This window comes from Colletotrichum acutatum (assembly GCF_030867785.1).
Source record: "Colletotrichum acutatum strain CBS 112980 chromosome Unknown BDZ83scaffold_112, whole genome shotgun sequence".
Lineage (NCBI taxonomy): Eukaryota > Fungi > Ascomycota > Sordariomycetes > Glomerellales > Glomerellaceae > Colletotrichum > Colletotrichum acutatum.
Genome location: NW_026849106.1, coordinates 114275 through 131356, shown reverse-complemented (window position 1 = coordinate 131356; position 17082 = coordinate 114275). Strand labels below are relative to the sequence as shown.

The 17082-nt window shown below is 51.6% G+C and overlaps 7 protein-coding genes across 7 annotated transcripts; 3 read left to right on the top strand and 4 right to left on the bottom strand.

The window, feature by feature from the left end:
• Positions 1-1911: 1911 nt before the first annotated feature.
• On the bottom strand, positions 1912-3009 carry BDZ83DRAFT_634470 (alpha/beta hydrolase fold protein). Its single transcript, XM_060509099.1, has 2 exons — positions 2715-3009; positions 1912-2651 (listed from the first exon to the last, which is right to left on the bottom strand). Exons 1-2 carry the CDS (start codon positions 2975-2977, stop codon positions 2033-2035), a joined length of 882 nt encoding a protein of 293 aa, XP_060360718.1. The 5' UTR covers positions 2978-3009; the 3' UTR covers positions 1912-2032.
• A 2076-nt stretch (positions 3010-5085) lies between these two features.
• Positions 5086-6432, top strand: BDZ83DRAFT_755938 (uncharacterized protein; the record flags this gene model as incomplete). The annotated part of the gene is made up of 1 exon (XM_060514681.1): positions 5086-6432. One exon carries the CDS (start codon positions 5086-5088, stop codon positions 6430-6432), a length of 1347 nt encoding a protein of 448 aa, XP_060360717.1.
• Positions 6433-7420: 988 nt separating this feature from the next.
• BDZ83DRAFT_755937 (peptidase S8/S53 domain-containing protein) lies at positions 7421-8835 on the top strand (the record flags this gene model as incomplete). Its single annotated transcript, XM_060514680.1, has 4 exons — positions 7421-7726; positions 7785-8150; positions 8215-8320; positions 8387-8835. 4 exons carry the CDS (start codon positions 7421-7423, stop codon positions 8833-8835), a joined length of 1227 nt encoding a protein of 408 aa, XP_060360716.1.
• Positions 8836-9478: 643 nt separating this feature from the next.
• On the top strand, positions 9479-11395 carry BDZ83DRAFT_761257 (alcohol dehydrogenase GroES-like domain-containing protein; the record flags this gene model as incomplete). The annotated part of the gene is made up of 7 exons (XM_060515179.1): positions 9479-9993; positions 10063-10088; positions 10143-10186; positions 10244-10417; positions 10473-10598; positions 10664-11057; positions 11119-11395. Exons 1-7 carry the CDS (start codon positions 9877-9879, stop codon positions 11393-11395), a joined length of 1158 nt encoding a protein of 385 aa, XP_060360715.1. The 5' UTR covers positions 9479-9876.
• A 319-nt stretch (positions 11396-11714) lies between these two features.
• BDZ83DRAFT_40341 (uncharacterized protein) lies at positions 11715-13616 on the bottom strand. Its single transcript, XM_060502857.1, has 2 exons — positions 12911-13616; positions 11715-12849 (listed from the first exon to the last, which is right to left on the bottom strand). Exons 1-2 carry the CDS (start codon positions 13250-13252, stop codon positions 11800-11802), a joined length of 1392 nt encoding a protein of 463 aa, XP_060360714.1. The 5' UTR covers positions 13253-13616; the 3' UTR covers positions 11715-11799.
• Positions 13617-13880: 264 nt separating this feature from the next.
• Positions 13881-15085, bottom strand: BDZ83DRAFT_634466 (uncharacterized protein). The gene has a single exon (XM_060509098.1). It carries the CDS (start codon positions 15001-15003, stop codon positions 14182-14184), a length of 822 nt encoding a protein of 273 aa, XP_060360713.1. The 5' UTR covers positions 15004-15085; the 3' UTR covers positions 13881-14181.
• A 445-nt stretch (positions 15086-15530) lies between these two features.
• Positions 15531-17070, bottom strand: BDZ83DRAFT_634465 (D-malate dehydrogenase). The gene has a single exon (XM_060509097.1). It carries the CDS (start codon positions 16858-16860, stop codon positions 15763-15765), a length of 1098 nt encoding a protein of 365 aa, XP_060360712.1. The 5' UTR covers positions 16861-17070; the 3' UTR covers positions 15531-15762.
• Positions 17071-17082: the final 12 nt, after the last annotated feature.

The window sequence follows — 17082 nt, the reverse complement described above, 5'->3', positions numbered from 1 at the left end:
AGAGAGCTGCAGGAAAGCCGTGTGCGCCGGGGAGATCTTTCCGACGTTGCCCTGCGCAACGCGTAGCATCCGTGGGGTCGCCGCTCTCGGCTTACGTCTCCGAGTCGAGTTCGAGGTGGGTGTAGGCATTCGCGACGTTGTAGTTTGGCTTCTGTGCTGCCCGTTGGCTCCTGCTTGGCATGGGTAGCACGGGACGGTCGATGGAGGTGTTGTCGGGGGAGTCTTCGCCTTCGCCTTCGTCCGCCTCGTCTTCATCCATGCTGCTGCTGTCAGTGCTTCCGTCACCGAGGCAAACGATCGAGCTTGCGGAGGGCGTTCTCGTGCGCGCGCGCTTGGCGCCGGGTTGCTGGTTCTGGCTGGTGGAGGTAGGGACGCCTGCCGCCTCCTGGCTACTGTCGGATCGAGTAGCCTTGTACAGAGTGTCCGATGCTTTCTGGCCGGCCTTCCGGATCCGAGCCCGCTCCTTTCGACCGGGAAGGGAGACGACGCCGTTTACGACCGAGGGCCTCGCTGGGCAGTCTGTGTGGCCGGCTTGGAAGGGGCCGCAGCAGTTGGGACACTGGGGCCTGGCCATGCAAGGTCCCGTTTCGTGTGAGTCGGAAGGTCTTCCGCAGTTGCTGCAAGTCGGTCGTCGTCCGCAGAACCGGTTGGCGTGGTAGCCCTGGCAGCCGGGGTCATGTCGGATGAGCGTCCTTCGTTTTTTGATGGGCAGAGATCTGCCGCTTTGGTTGAAGAGCCTGAAGGGCGTGACCTCTGATGTGAATGATATGAGCCAAGATATTTCGTTCGTGACTGGGTTGGGCCCAAGGCGGGACGGTCGAGCAAGGACAGGCTTCTGTCCTGTCTGTGCGAAGACCTCATCTTCAACGAGTGTGGCTGGGTCCAGGACGTCCCCGCCAATGCTGTGTAGTTTTGTTGGGCATCGCGGCACAACGTATGTGTGCCACTTGATAGGCGTCTCGACTTGGTGGGCGCCGAGGCATTCCGCCAGCTTTGCCTTACTTGTAAGTAGTCTTTCCTGTATTTGCTTGTTTCGCGGCTTCAGAGAGTAACCTGTGCTGATATGGTAGACGTGGGGAAGGTCCGCTAGCCCCAGGCCAACGGCCTTACAGACGATCTGTCGTACGGCGAACGGTGCGATCTTCCGAGCGGCCGCTAAGCTTTCTTCCGGGACGCGGGCAAAGATGCGGAGGTCCTCCTTCGGCTGCGCCTGCGGCTGATCCTCGGCGGGGAGTGTGGCCTTCGGGCGGGCAGAGCTCTGGCAGCTCTGGCCGCTCCGGGTCGCCGCAGTGGTGTTGCCCGCCATCGGTGCGACGACAGCCGCCCAACTCCGGGCCGCTATTGGGCTTGTCTCGTGATTGATCAGTCTCTTGAGGGTTTGAATGACATAGGCAGTGGCTTCTTTCGCGATCTGCTTTCTAGAACCGTCAAAGCTGGCGACAACGCTGTCGACGGACCGTGCAATGGTCAGAAAGACGTCTTTCCGTGCCTCGTACTGTCTAGCTTCTTCTGCAAGGGCTGTCAAGACGGACCCTGTGGCAGATCCGCTCGGAGCAGATGCGGTAGAGGCTGCGGGCCCCTCGGCCGAGGTAGGGGCGTCGGTGGTGGCATCAAGCTGGCTTCCCGTTAGGCTGGGCCGGGTCGGCTGTGCCTCGGCGTCGCGGCGTCGCTTAGCTCTTGAGGTGGGGTTCGGCTCCGGAGGTGTCCCGGAGCCTGGTTCGGGGTCGGCTTGGTCGGCCGACATCAGTCCGGTGCCCGACGGCGGCTGTGAGGCCATCGCGGATGCGGGCTCCGGCAAGGGGAGGTGAAGAGTTTTCGGCTGTTAGTAATTTGGTGGTAGGCTCACTCATTCACTAACAGCAGATGCCAAGAAAAATTAGGCGAGAGGGAAGTTGACCTAAGTTGGTGGTTCAACAAAAGTTTATGACAAAAGTCGAGTAGGTATTTGCAGGATGATACCAACAAAGAATGTGTTCTAGCTACGAATCACATTCTCTCTTGACTTAACATTCGCGTGTAGCCATTTAGGATTTTACTTGACCCATCTTGAGAGAAAACGGGAGACCGTCTCACGGAAGGCTTCCGGCTCATCGGTTGGCGGGCTGTGGCCAGACTTCTCAAAGATCGCGAGCTCGCTGTTTGGGATGCCCCTACTGATTTCTTCTCCATATTCAACAGGTACCACAATGTCATGCCTCCCGGTCGCGACGAGTGTTGGTGCAGTGATGTCCTTCAGTTGTGACCGCACATCCAGCCGCGGAAGGTTGTAAGAGAAGGCAAAATTGTGCGTCTCGTAGTGCAGGTGCTCGTGGGCATCGTTTCCCTCAAAGGTTGCGTTTTTCGAGCCTACACTCGTGGAATCGTCTTTTGGTTTGTAGATTTCAACAATTTCCGCAAAGGCAGCAGCAAAGTCCTCGTTGTCTTGGATGTTGCCGCTGTTGAGTCGGACCTGCCTGTCTGGGTCTGGTTTGATCCGATCACTGGTGAGGATAGTTTTGATGAAGTTGAAGGCCCCACGGAGGCCGCATGCCCATGTGTCTCTCAGAATGAGAGCCAGGAGACGGTCAGGATGTGAAAGAGCATACCGCAAGGCCACAAAGCCTCCGTAGGAACCTCCAGCTAGAACAAATTTGTCTGCACCCGCCCAGGATCTGAACCAACATGTTATTCGGGTTGCCATCAACGAAATGAAAAGCAGTTCGGTCAAACCTTACCTCAACTCGTCTACGTCAGCCACCCAACGTTCGTCAGTGTATGGTGGCCTCAAGTCGCTTTCGCCGCTGCCTCTCGCATCATAGACCAGAACTCGAAAATCAGAGGCCAGAAAGCCGAACGAGGAAACCGGTTCTCTATGATCTGATAAGCCAGGCGCGCCATGTAAGACTATTATGAGAGGTTTGGTTCCATCGCTGTCGCCGAGGAGTCTGACCTGGACTTTAGCCCCGTCACTAAGCTCGACGGTGGACGGGCTCGCCATGTCGATAAAGATGGAATTTCGTTGAGTGCCGAAAACGGTCTCGATCGAAGTATATGAGAGCCTGGGGTTCTACTTGGTCTTTTGTACGCTGCGAGGGGATCTTTCCGCTTACAAATCAGGTCTGGATTATACATGTACGCACTGAAAAGTATCGACTCACATCGCGTCATCTAATAAAAATATGAGACAGGAGTGAATTACCATGCTTTTGACAGCCGAAGGATCGAGACTTGAACGGAAGAGGCAAGCTGTCAGATTCTTGTCCCAAGAACGGATCAAAATTTGGGACTTTTGTTGCGATCCATGGCTACCACACCGGATTGGAAGGAATAGAGGTCATCACATTGCCGGATGCTGCTCCAAACCAGCAGATTTCTTATTGGTCACCTTACTCATCGTGTTAAGAGTCTAGAAAATTGATAATCACCGGGGCAAATTGATTTTCGTCTTGATCCAGATCAATAACTCGGCATATTGATTAAAGTAGTCGAACCCTAACTATATTGGATGGACTGAGGCTCAACAAAGACGATGAGACTGCCGAAAGGATAAAGGACGGCATCTTTGTTACAGAAGCCGGTCTGAAGGGCTGTTCTTGAAGACGGTGAACCTAAAGTCCGAATGACCTGACGGAATATTTACTCTTCGTCAGGCAACCCGCATCTTAAGTAGCAGCTGCATTTCATCCAACATCACGTTCTCTCGGCTCAAATGGGGGTAATGCATCCCATCACTCCTAACTCAAATCTTGCTCTTTCTAGGGGTTGAACGACTGGGACCTGACTGACCCCTCGGAGCCCGCGCGAAGCTTTGCTTCAGGCATTACTTAATAATTTCGAATGGCTATATCAAAACAATGTGACCCAAGCCAGGCTTAGGGCTGTTTGATAGCAAGTAACACGGATCACTCTCTGAACATCCATTGAAATAGGCTCAGCCCTTCGGTTCTCCATGAGCTAAAACAAGGGAAGACTGTCGCTGGAAGCAGAAATTCTGGCTGAGTGTGGGGTGAGAAAGAAAGGGGCGAGTCAGATTGGGACATCAACCTAGGAGCGAAAGTAGAACCCTTGTCGCCGAGTCTCGGTCAGACCGACAACAGGCCATTAAACACCAATTTTGGGCAAAAGATTAACAATGCTCATGCTTGCGGGAAGAGCCTCGCAAAGGTTCGAAGGGCTACTGCAGTCAAGGGAGTATCTTGCAGCAGAGATGAAACTTTACTGCTTGAGCAGGAAGCGCGCGTAGCCATGAGGAAACAATTCCCAGTGAAACACTGGCTTTGGGATGAACTGTGCTAGGAACTTGGCTTTGCGACCTGACTCGCGATAGATCGGATGTAACCGAATTGGGGGCCTTCTCCGCGACATCCCCAGCTTAAGGACTACATGGGGTCGAAAACCGACAGCGAGCTTCGAGGTTCATCCACTTTTTTGAGTATTAAGCACTTTGGAACCTCGACCAACTGAATCGCGAACAAAAGCCTCGTCAACCAATCTCTTTGTTTATCAATGAGTAATATTTTGGGTAGGGAGCGACTGAGGATATGGTGGTCCCGTAATCCAAGCGCTGGGGAATTGCAACGGTGAGATCTCGGAGGCTTTGTAACCAAAACTTCCATAATTCCACAGCGTTTTGTGAACATTGACTCCTTTCACTTGCCTACGGCATTGTCAACATTTGACATTGATAAGTCAACAAGGCGTACCCTGGCCAACAATTAACATCTCCGGGCGAAGGCAGTGCGTTCGATGGCTCGCTCACGCTCATCAACACATATGTTCAATATCGACGTCCCACAAGAGGCGGATGAGCTCAGCTGTCACTCTGCGGCGATGTTCCAAGCCCCGGTCCACAATGGTTGAAGTGGACTCTGATCCTTTTTTAGCTCAAGGGTTCTCAGGGGTTCTCAAGAGGTTCTCGAGATGCTCCGTGAAGTACGCTTTGAACAGTCCTCACTAGATCGATCACAGCGTATAAAGTGCATAATGTAACCCGACCAGAAATGTTGTTTCTTCACGAACAACAAAGTCTTCTGTCCTTTAGCAGTTGCGATTACTTCAGACTTCACTCCTTTAAACTGCGTCTCAGTCGTCCACTTTACTAAAATCATGAAGCTCTCGATTTCTACTCTTTTGGCCTTTCAGGCACTTATCGGCTCCAGCATAGCCGCTGCTTTGCTTGAAAAGGCCGTTCTTCGACCAGTCCAGAAGCGACAGGCTTCCATTCCTGCTACAACCCTCGGACCAGCCAAGTTTACACCCAAGACCAACGTCACCTTGCCATATGAAGGACTCAACGCTACTAACGCCCTCGTCCGGGCCATGATGAAGCAACCTGCCGTCTTGTTAGAAAATATCGAGACAATCACCAATGTTGAGTGCTCGGCTACTGGGCTTGTTCTTAAGTTCAGCGCTACCGAAGATTACAACACTTGCTTGGGCGCATGGCCGGCAAAGGACTTCATCATCATCACGAACCACAACGGCTCCTGCGATAGCGAACACGAGCGTGGCGTCTATGTGGTCCAGAATTACACGTTTGACAATGCCACCTTGACTCTTACTGCTCCGTCTACCAAAGCAGAGATCAGCGATCAGATGAATGACGCAGTCATCGACTTCCAACACACCGGCACCGCTACCACCAAGCGCGATCTCTCCGGAACCATCTCCGCAGACCTTTCAGGCTCCACACTCGTTGCGACGGACGCCTTGAATATTGTCGCCAATGAGGCCAAGCTGGAAAGCACAGTCACCCTGGCAGGCCATGTCCACTACAACTTCTGGAAGTTCAAGGTTGACGAGTTCTACATTGATGTTGACTACTCGTCTGCTTTGAACCTCAACATCTCTGCTGCTGTCAACGCCCAGTATTCGACCAACCTGTACAATTATAATCCCCTATCCGTGTCTGTGTCTGCCTTCACTATTCCCGGCATTATCGATGTTGGCCCCGTGGTGAACTTCAGCCTCGGCATCGAATTCGCTGCGTCCGGTGCAGTCAAGGCGTCCGTGGACGTCGTCTCCACTATTGCCAATGCTCAAGTTCACCTTGACTTTTTGGACTCCGCCCAGACCTCTACCACAGGCTGGAAGCCTCAAACCAACGTCACCACGGATATCAACGCTCAAGTAGAGCTTCAGTTGAATCCGTTCGCTGACCTGACCGTTGCGTTGGGTGTTAAGCTCTTTAACGGTCTCCTTGACATGTCTGCTGGAGTCGAGGCGAAGCCCCAGGTCGTCAACGTCTTCGCAGTGGACTTTGACTTCGCCTACACCAGCGCCAGTGGTGTTACCTTTGCAAAGCCTACTGGGAATCAGTGCAAGAATGGTGCTTGGTTTGCTAGCACTTTCTACTTGGGCGTTGATGCATATGTCACTCAGTTCTACACTAAGACCTTGTATGAGGTCGATGTGCCGATTTACCAGTCGCAATGCTGGAACTTCATCAACTAGATACCACTTTAGCTTATTGTTGCAATAACTAAAAGTTTCCTGAACGATTCAGAGACTGTTATTATACTATTGCGTTGCTGCGTCGATACTACATGTAGTTAAGGACAATCGTACCGTTGTAGATGTCACCAGAATGTTTGACCAAGTTACCCACTTTCGATCATCCATGATATTTCTTGGGTCAATGATTCCCTGAGAAGCATGATCATCCAAATCTTACGTCCTGGAACACGTTGTGACTTTTCTTTCCAAGTACGGAGCCTTAGCTAATTTCGGCTCAGCAGGTGTTCAAGGCAACAGATAGTTACGACCAAACTGCTTGTAAATGTCGGCCTACGTACATGCAGGGAAGGCTGAAGCTTCAAGATTCTATCTTTGATTCAGTATGTATCAGAGCTTTGCATTCGTAAATACCGAACCTATTGGCGTTTCGCCCATTGTCATAACTTCACGTAGGGAGCACGGGCTTGAATCTCGGGGTAGACTAAGTGAATTGGGAATCAGAGATCCGAAATCATAGGTTGCTAAAGCACATAATTAGATAACCTGGTGGCGCTATCAAACCCCCTGCGATTTCCCACTCAGAGAGACTCGTTCCCTGTGAACGGCCACTATTAGAGGTTGTAAAGTTACAACCCTTGCTTTCACGGTGCTTGGCGTTCAGGATTGTACCGCAATCACCTTCCCATCGCAGCAATAGTGACCGGCTTGGCCTGGATACGAGATGAGGTGATGATAATAATCCAGCTTTGAATAGAAGGTCGTAGATGTAAAATCAACTCCATACTACTCTTCGTCTAGAATGACACGATAGAACAATTTCTTTGCTAGTGCGCTCACAGACTACAGTCTTCAGAGTCCGATGATCGGCTATTCTAGCAACGTATATAATTCTTACCTGCTTTACTTTACGACAAATACTTACTGGTTTGATCGTCCCAAAAAAAAAAAAAAAATAGATCAACTGAGCCCGTCGCATCACTACATGATGTCGAACGTCAAGCGTATCGCCGCCCTGTTTGGATTCTCATTGGCTGTTTTGGCTAGCCCGCTGATCGCCAAAGGTTCTAGCGATGGCTCCATCGTTCCCGGTAAGTACATCGTTCGCGTTGCTCCAGGAACGTACGACACAGATTTCGAAAGCCACTTGAGCTGGGTCGCCAACGTCCACAAGCGCAGCCTCTCTCGTCGGAGCACTGCTGGAGTTGAGAAGACATTCAGCGTCGGTGGCTTCAAAGCTTACTCCGGCGAGTTCGACGCAGAGACCATTGCGGAGATTGAAAGGAACGGTTATGTAAGTAGGCTTTGCTTTTCAGCAAGCCGATGCTCGAAAACTGATTTTGGGATTGAAGGCCGTCAGCGTCGAGCCAGACCGAGTTGTCGAAGTGACAGCCTTGATCACTCAAGCGGCTGCCCCATGGGGGCTTACGGGCCTATCTTCAACAACTCCTCAAGCAGACGGCAGCAGTTCCAGCCCTTATGTGTACGATAGCACCGCTGGAGAAGGGACATACGCCTACGTCCTTGACTCTGGCGTCACCATTGAGCACGCAGAGTTCGAGGGGCGCGCCATCCGAGGCTACAATGCGTGGGCACCAAATTACCCTTTTGAGGACGAGTTCGGTCATGGCTCCCATGTTGCCGGTATTATTGGCGCAGCTACGTACGGTGTGGCAAAGAAGGCGACCGTTATCGATGTCAAGGTCGTTCGGGGCCTTGTAAGTGCACCGGTTTTGAAGTCCTGGTGATTATATCATTAGCTGACGTTACGATCTGTGATAGGGCTACTCAACCGTTGCTCACGTCTTGGATGGGTACAGCTGGGCTGTCAACAATATCACCAATACCCCCGGACGGGTCTCGAAAGCCGTCATCAACATGAGCCTGGGTACGTTGAACATACGCACACCCGACTCAAAACTGTGCAGCGATGGATTGGCTGACTTTATCGAAGCATTTCCCAAGAGCGACGCGATGAACTCTGCAGTAGATGCCGCTTTCGATCTCGGTGTCACAACCGTGGTCGGTGCCGGGAATGATGGCAAAGACGCTTCGACCAAGTCTCCCGCCTCTGCTCAGAGAGCCATTACGGTTGGCGCGATAGCTTGGAATTGGACTCGTGCCGACTGGAGCAACTTTGGAACTGACGTAAACATCTTCGCGCCGGGTCTCGACATTCCATCGCTTTGGAGGCAGCCTGGGCAGGTGTCGGTGGTCTCTGGAACATCCATGGCCACACCTCATGTCGCCGGACTCGTTGCATATCTCCAGGCACTGCATCCTCTTGAAAATTCGGCAGCCGTTGTTGAGAAGTTGAATGAGCTTGCATTCAAGGGCGTGGTTGGGAATTCGGGAAGTGGGAGCGCGAACGTCCTCGCTCACAGCGGTGTTGTCTCCATCTAAGTTGCATCATAAACGAGGGGCCGAAGGAGATAGAGCTTGATTTAAGAGGGCTTGCATGTAGGCTCATGCCATGATAATGCAGCCAAGCAGCGCTCTCGGAAGGTGTCAACGTGACGATTATCGCAAGCAGCTCAGCACATCCTGCGAGATAGGCGTCGTGGGATTCTTGTCACTTACTTTAGCTATCTCGCGGCTATAGACGCAAGCCCATGCAGAGCCTCGGCATTCCATTTCTAGTTCCAGTGCGTCGGACATGTTGCAGAATCAGGTCGAGAAGAGAAATGTTCGGCGAGAATTGCGGAGTCAAGTTGGATTCCTGCGCGTGCCGTGCATCTTTGCCCGTCTCCTCACCAAACCGCATCCCTCCAGACCCTCTTATTCTCCAAATACGTCATGCAGGAATGAAACTTGGGGTAAGACTGATGGATCAGGGATCCTGTGTGTATTCCTTAAAGACGTCTCAAAGCGGCGGGGGAGCTCTTGTGGACTTAACAGCAGCTTTATCGAATGGTTCATCATCGTGAGATCTCATAGCTTAGGCAAGGGTCACGTTGGGTCCCCTCCTCTCCCCGCACTCTACAAAAGGCAGTAATTCGCCGATGAGAGACTCTTTAGTCTGAACTCTCGGGGGTTCGGAGTTCATCCTCGTGCACCCACTCGGGAGCAAAACACCAACTCCCCCGTCCATCCTCCCATGCATCAACCAGCGTGAACCAGCTCCAAAACATGCCGGACACAACTTGGATCGCGGCGGCATCCCCGCGTCTTGGCGAAAGTTTCCCGCACTACCCCGCAGCGGCGCAGCCCACTATCTCGTTCTAGAAAGATATCCCGCGGCGATGACGGTGCTTGACTGGGAGCCGGTCATCCGGGGCCTATTGAGAGATGGGGAAGATATTCTTGGTGGTTTACTCGGTAGATGGGTTTCGTGAGGGGTTCATGGGATAAATATGTCCGTTGCTGCTCGAAGGCGCCCTTGAATTGCGTAGGTCTATCTCAATCGTCAAAGCTTCACTTTTTACCCAGATAATAATCACCATTATGTCGTCCCCAACAATGAAAGCCGTCAATTACCAGGGCCCTTACAAGGTCAAGGTCTCAGAGGTGTCGTTACCCAAGATTCAGCACCCTGACGATGTCATCGTCAAAGTTACCACTGTGAGATGAACTACCGCCCTGGCCCACACGGCTTTCGTCCGTCATGACTGAAGCTAATCAAGAATACAGGCAGCTATCTGCGGCTCAGACTTGCAGTAAGTTTCCGAACGACGATTCAACGTTGGTGCACAGTCACTTACTATTCGCAGCATGTATGAGGGAAGAACGGCTGCAGAGGCTGGCATCACTTTCGGTTAGTCACTGATTATATGCATATAACGAGATTAGGGCGTTTTCTGATCTGTTGCAGGTCATGAAAACATGGGAATCGTTGAGGAGCTTGGTGCCGGTGTCACTCTTCTCAAAAAGGGAGACCGTGTCGTAATGCCATTCAATGTCGCTGATGGCCGCTGCCACAACTGCGAAGAGGGACGGACAGCCTTCTGCACTGGCGTGAACCCAGGATTCGCCGGCGGTGCTTATGGTATGTCATCGTCTTGTGTAACAAAAGCTCGAATGCAAGCTTACACGTGTTGAAGGATACGTTGCCATGGGCCCCTACCCTGGTGGTCAAGCACAGTACATCAGAGTCCCCTACGCCGATTTCAACGCTCTGAAGCTTCCTGCCGGCAAGGAGTTTGAGGCGGATTTCATTTTGCTTGCAGGTATGGATCTACGAGTACCAAGTCAGATGTCGTCTCCACTGGACTGACCTTGTGCGCTCTCCTAGATATCTTCCCCACTGGCTGGCACGGCATCGAACTCTCCGGCTTCAAGCCCGGTGAGAGCGTTGCTGTTTTCGGTGCTGGTCCTGTCGGACTCATGGCCGCTTACTCGGCAGTCCTTCGCGGCGCCTCAAGAGTGTATGTAGTCGATCGCGTTCCCGAGCGTCTTCAGTCCGCCGAGAAGATTGGATGTACACCAGTGGACTTCACCAAGGGCGATGCCGTCGAGCAAATCAAGAAGCTGAATGGAGGAGAAGTTGACCGCTCAGTCGATGCTGTTGGTTACCAGGCAGTGAGCGCCGGTGGAAACACTGAGCAGCCCAACATTGTGCTGGAGAACATGATCAAGGTCACGCGAGCCTGCGGTGGACTTGGTATTCCAGGACTTTACGTTCCCAGGTAAGATTCTATTCTGACACCTAATTCTCAATTCTGAAGTGCTAACGAAGCGTGTTCAAAGCGACCCCGGCGCGTCAGATGATGCTTCGGCAAAGGGCATGATCAGCTTGAGCTTCGGTAAGCTCTTCGAAAAGGGACTATCCCTAGGAACAGGACAGTGCAACGTCAAGGCCTACAACCGATATCTGCGTGATTTGATCATTGCAGGCAAGGCCAAGCCTAGCTTCGTCGTCTCGCATGAGATCAACATCGATGATGCAGAAATCGCGTACGAGAAGTTTGACAAGAGAATCGACGGTTACACGAAGGTTCTTATTCACCCCAACGGTGGTTTCTAATCTTTGTGAGCGTGTTCGGGGCTTGGGGAGTCGGCGGTTGTTGTCGTGTTAAAAGCGAGAGGACAAGGGGCGTTGATGACGGTGTTGTGAGCGGCTAGGCGGCATAGCGAAGAAGTTTCTTGACTACAAAGAGTGAGGTGATGCTCAACAGCACGCCAAAATATTCAATTCGATTTTTCCTTCCTATTTCCACTTATCTTCAATGCAGTTGTATGTGCTTTTGAATAGGTGAAGTTTCCCACATGCACTCAACAGTCCATGGAATCGAGACATATTGGGGGAAAACTGGCACAGAGCCATGTTGTAACTTGGACGAAGCATAGAGTTAGCTGTTAATCCGGGTCCCATTTGTTGAAGTCTTCCATACTCGCGATTGAATGTGGTAACCTTCAGTTATATCATGATTAAAACTTATGAGACTTGTCGTGCCATTCTGGCCTATTGTGGTAAAATGGTGATGGTGATCTTGGTCCTCGACTTTCCGCCCGGCCCTTTTCCACATCATCCGCATCAGAGACATGCACCTCAATCTCTTGAGTGCACAAGATGCCCATCTCGATCGCGCCAACTTTGGTTTCGTGATATTCCTCCCTTTTGACGATGCTCTCCCTAGACTCTGAGCGTTCAATGGGAATTGTTATGTTGGTGATAGGAGGTCTCGCCGCATGTTTCCGACTCTTGTCTGTACCTGCAGTCTTGATGTATGGCCAGGCGCTATCCTCGCTCGTTCGTGATCTTGATGACGCGTTTCCGCCGTATGATTTGACCATGGTGGTCTTTGCCCTTCTCCAGTACTCCTCCATCAAGCTGTCCAAAACTGGCAGTGAAGCTGTCACAATTCCTAATGACAAGTCCAGGCATGCCCATATCAGGGCTTCTGTGTAGTCCCACGTATAGTCGTTGGTGACCGGGGGGAGAATCTGATGTAGTAAACCACTCAAAACTGCCAAACCACCAATCATCCAGATCGCGAACAGTCGAACCTTCTTTGCCATTCCCATCCGAATCTTCAACAGTATCACAGCAGGCGCGGTCATCAGGATGAGTCCCTGCGCCACATGAAAGCCGGTCAGAATCTTTGACTGGATGTCGATGTCGATACACGAAGGAGCAGACTCTCGTCTACCCCGGATTACCAGGTTCCACTGCGCTGCCGGCGGGCTGCATGCAAAGACGTTGAGAAAGATGGCGAGTAAGATGTATGCGAGAGTCGATCCGACGAAGATGTCGCATGCGATCCGCCACCACCTTGGGAGTCTGTCCGCTAGTCTTCGCATGAATATTGCTATGGAGAGCTTAATCATGCCCACGGCAGCGAAGAACGTTGTGTTGGAAACCATGGCAACCATCACGCCGCTGTTGAATTGTTCGTAACTGACTTCCCAGACGTGGAGGGAAGCCGCACCGATTGCAAGGGAATGAAGTTGCGCAATTGGGTAAACGAGAGCTAGAAGCTATCAGGGGCAGAGTCAGTTCGTGGAGGTATCTTCGATCTATCATCTCTCTGGCACGTACAGCAGCGATGATGATGGTCCAGTCGTCCCAGCCGAACTGGATTACTGAACCTCTTCGCAATCTAAGCCATATTCTTGCAACTGTGGGCGCAACGACAGCTAGGATAACAAAAATGAGGCCTGCCAAAACGCCGGGCAACTTCGTCTCGTGGGGGTCGTCGGGAGGTTGCTTGGCGACGAGGGAATAACCTGTCATCGGGTTGGCAGTCGTCATTCCGGCCATGTGGAAGAGACCCTTGACGATAAAATAATCATTCTGAGTTGCGGGGGGTTGTCCGACGAACGCCGACATCCCCGTCAAGGGGAGGCTGCTCGGGTCATCTGGTATCAAGGAAATATCCATCAGATGCCGCCATTAGTATCGATGAAACTCGGCGCGAATTTTGGATTGAAAGAATCTACAAGAAAAGATCGAGAAACCCTTGGGAAATGGGTCGGGGTCGTCATGATTGATCTACGATCGAGAAAGGCAGCACATGTGCCGCTGACACGCGCTTCTAAAGGTAAAAGCAATGACACGGCCGCATGAGGATTGAGACCCCGAAAGCGCTTCCCTGTCGCCACGGAATTATGAAGAAAGTCATCTCCTGCGCCACACGTAAACGTGGGTGATCGTTCCTTTTGACACATGGTCATAAATGACTGCGTGAGACTCAATGCAGGTGATGGCTAATTTGGCATCTCCTCCGGGTGGAAGTACCTCAGCCGTCTTGGCCAACAGTATTTGAGTTGGCAAAAGCAAGTTGAGATCCACTTGAGGCCCAAAATGGCGAAGACCTTGTGTCAAGGCTCGTTGGGCGAGAAATGGAAGTTTCTTTTATACAAGATCAAAGACATAGTACCCATACTCGATGCAAACTGTCACGAAGTTACTGGATGTTCGGACTACGCCGAAAGTGTGAGAACATAATTGATGATGTTTGTTTGAGTCAAACTCACCATGAACACTAGTGAGCCTCATCTCATTCTAAATCCCCAAGTCCCACAAGGATGCAGGCCATCCCGATCTGGGCTGTGATCCGTGAGCTTCCGCCTGCCCCGTCGCGTTTCCGCTTAAATCCCCACTAACCCTGCAGCATGCATACAATCTCCCTGGCGCTCTGCCCATTCAGGACGCAGGTTGCCGGGATAGAGGTTTGTTGACATCGGACTTTTCACTTGAAACCGGAGAGGATGGGGAAACAGCAATAGCAGTTCAGGGCCGTGGCCAATCTTCAGCACGCGCAGGCATGCTCGAAGAATCTCATGTTCCCGTACGTGGCATATGATCTATCATTGGGCTACATGAGCGCCGAACAGAACAACGACCGACGTGACAGCCCATAATAGGCTCTTGTTTAGCGTACGCTGGGTAGCAGCGGCGGAGCCCGTCGGCGAAGCCGTGGCTGACGCAGTCGCGTAGGTCCCCAAATGAAGTTGACTGGAGATACTCGTAGCCTGTGCTTCGTTGACTGTTGCCCTACAAGGCTCTGCTGTGAAGGTCACATTGGTCGTAATTGCACATGACATCGGGCTTGTGACTGAATCGTCGTATTTCCCATCGTAAAGCCCATGATATGTCGTCAATGACGCGTAGTTGATCATGCCTAAAGCAGTTGGGCATGTCCCGGTGAAGGTTGGCGTCGGGGCTCCCTGCTCAATGGTGAAGTCGAAAGTGCCGTTGCCGATCTTCTCGTTGGCTGAATACTCGACCCAGGAGCTCGAGAGATTACACCAAGGTCCGGTATGAATGGTCCAGGAGAACATGTACTCGCCCACGTCAAGTACATCCGCGTAGCGGGCCTCTACGTGCGGGTTGTTGGGATAGGTTGTGTCGTTCTTCAGGATGGACCCAATGGTGTTGAAAGGTAGTCTTTGTATTTGTTCATGAGGCTTCTTGTAGATGTCCCATGAGAAAACCCAGCCGAAATGGTAGGCGACATTGGGGTTTTGCAGTGAAAGGAGGACCGGGAAGCCGTCGCTTGTTTTGGTGTATTTCCCACCTGCGCGCGGGAACACGAGGTCGAGCTCGATGGCATTGGTCGGTAGCTGGGCCGTTGCTAAGTGCGTTGCAAAGAGAAAGACAATCGTAACCAAGCCGTAAAAGACACCCATAACGCGCCCGAAAGCGCCTCGAAGAGGCGAGTTGAATGAATCTCGGGATGGGCTGACGGATGGTATTGCTCGTGCGTCTCACATCAGAAAAGGAGGAACTTCGTCTGGGAAATTGGACGAATCCTTCCACCCCGTGAGATCTTGGCACCATTAGCGGCTCCGTCTCTCGGCCGAGGATCAGCTCCGGTACGAGGGTATTCACCAACTGCACTAAAATCGATCCACTAGCTATTGGCACTCGATTTGGGCTATCTGTAGAGCAACAGTATCAGTAGATAGCAGCAACTCAAATAACTCTAAACGGCACGAATTACACGTCATGTTCTTTTGGGAGTGGATGGTGCGGAAAGAGAAATAGCGATTTCCGCGACTCCAGTAAGATCTATTCAAATGAAAATGAACTGCCAAGCTGAGTGATAATACTTACAGAACTTCATGTTTGGACAAGAGCGACGATCAAATTAACTCCTGATAAGAACATTAATGTAGGTCAAGTAATACATGAATACTGTATGTGAACTTTTAGAGCCCGAAACACATGTATATTGAAAGTTGCAGAAGATCGTTACTTGTAACTCTCAATGTTCCGCTACTTTGACTTGAGCTTCAAGTGCAATCTTTCATTTTCCTTATTGATCTTGACCTAGTTGTCCAAGCCGAACATTTTTAATTACTCGACTTCAAGACATGTCTTCTTTAGACTCCAGTTACCCGTAAATGTTTCTGTCCCCACGACATAACGAAAACAGCGCGCTCGGCTTACTTTCTCTCCCCCAGTGCCACGATTTCCGCCGCAATTGCTGCTCCAAACGCAGTCGTGCTGCCTGAGCCCTTCATATCTGGTGTCAAAACCGCGGCTTCTGCACGTCCCAGCACATTCTCAATGGCCCTGAGCACCAAGTTTGCAGCATCCGTAAAGCCAAAGTGTTGGAGCAGCATCTGACCAGCCCAGATCATGCCAACAGGATTGGCAACGCTTTTCCCGGCGATGTCGGGTGCGCTGCCATGTACCGGCTCGAACAAGCTAGGAAACTTGCCATCTGGGTTGATGTTTGCTGAAGGAGCAATGGCAATAGTACCTGTGCAAGCAGGTCCCAAATCCGAAAGAATGTCGCCGAACAAATTACTTCCAACGACAACGTCAAAGATGTCTGGGCGTTGTACAAAGTGGGCAGTAAGGATATCGATGTGGTACTTGTCAACCTTGACATCTTCGTAGTTCTTCGCCATCTCTACCACGCGAGAGTCCCAATAAGGCATGGATATGCTGATGCCATTGCTCTTGGTAGCACTTGTGAGACGCTTGCGAGGACGGCTTTGAGCGAGATCGAATGCATAACGAAGAACTCTGTCAACACCAACCCTAGTCATGACGGTTTCTTGGATAACAGTCTCCCGGTCGGTTCCCTCAAACATTTTGCCGCCAATACTGCTGTACTCGCCCTCGGTGTTCTCACGAACAATCCAGAAGTCGATATCGCCTGGCTTCCGATTGGCCAAAGGAGAGGTGACGCCGGGCATCAGACGACAGGGACGCAGGTTGATGTATTGGTCAAACTCGCGGCGGAACTTAAGCAAGCTCCCCCAGAGAGAGACATCGTCGGGAACTTGGTCTGGCATGCCCACAGCGCCGAAGTAGATTGCGTCAAACTTGAGAAGCTTCTCCTTCCAGTCAGAAGGCATCATCTGCCCATGTTTATGGTAGTATGCGCAGCTGGCAAAGTCGAACCATTCAAACTTCAGTGTAAGTCCGAAGATCTTGGCGACGGCTTCGAGACTCTTGACACCCCATGGCATGACCTCGACGCCGATGCCGTCGCCAGGGATGACTGCGATCTTGAGGGATTGAGGAGACATTGTGGCGGTAGGTAATGATCCGACTGATTGAACCGATGTGATGAGACCAAAATGGCCGTGACCTGAACTGTCAACTTATGTAAATAGATTCGTGTAAGACGTTGGACAAGAGTTCAGAGTGTTCCTGAAGTCGGAGAAAGTCGTTTCAACACCGGGGCGAAGACCGGCGATGCTTTCGCTTAAATGATAAGCCGCGGGATTCGGAAGCCGACTCTTTCTTCT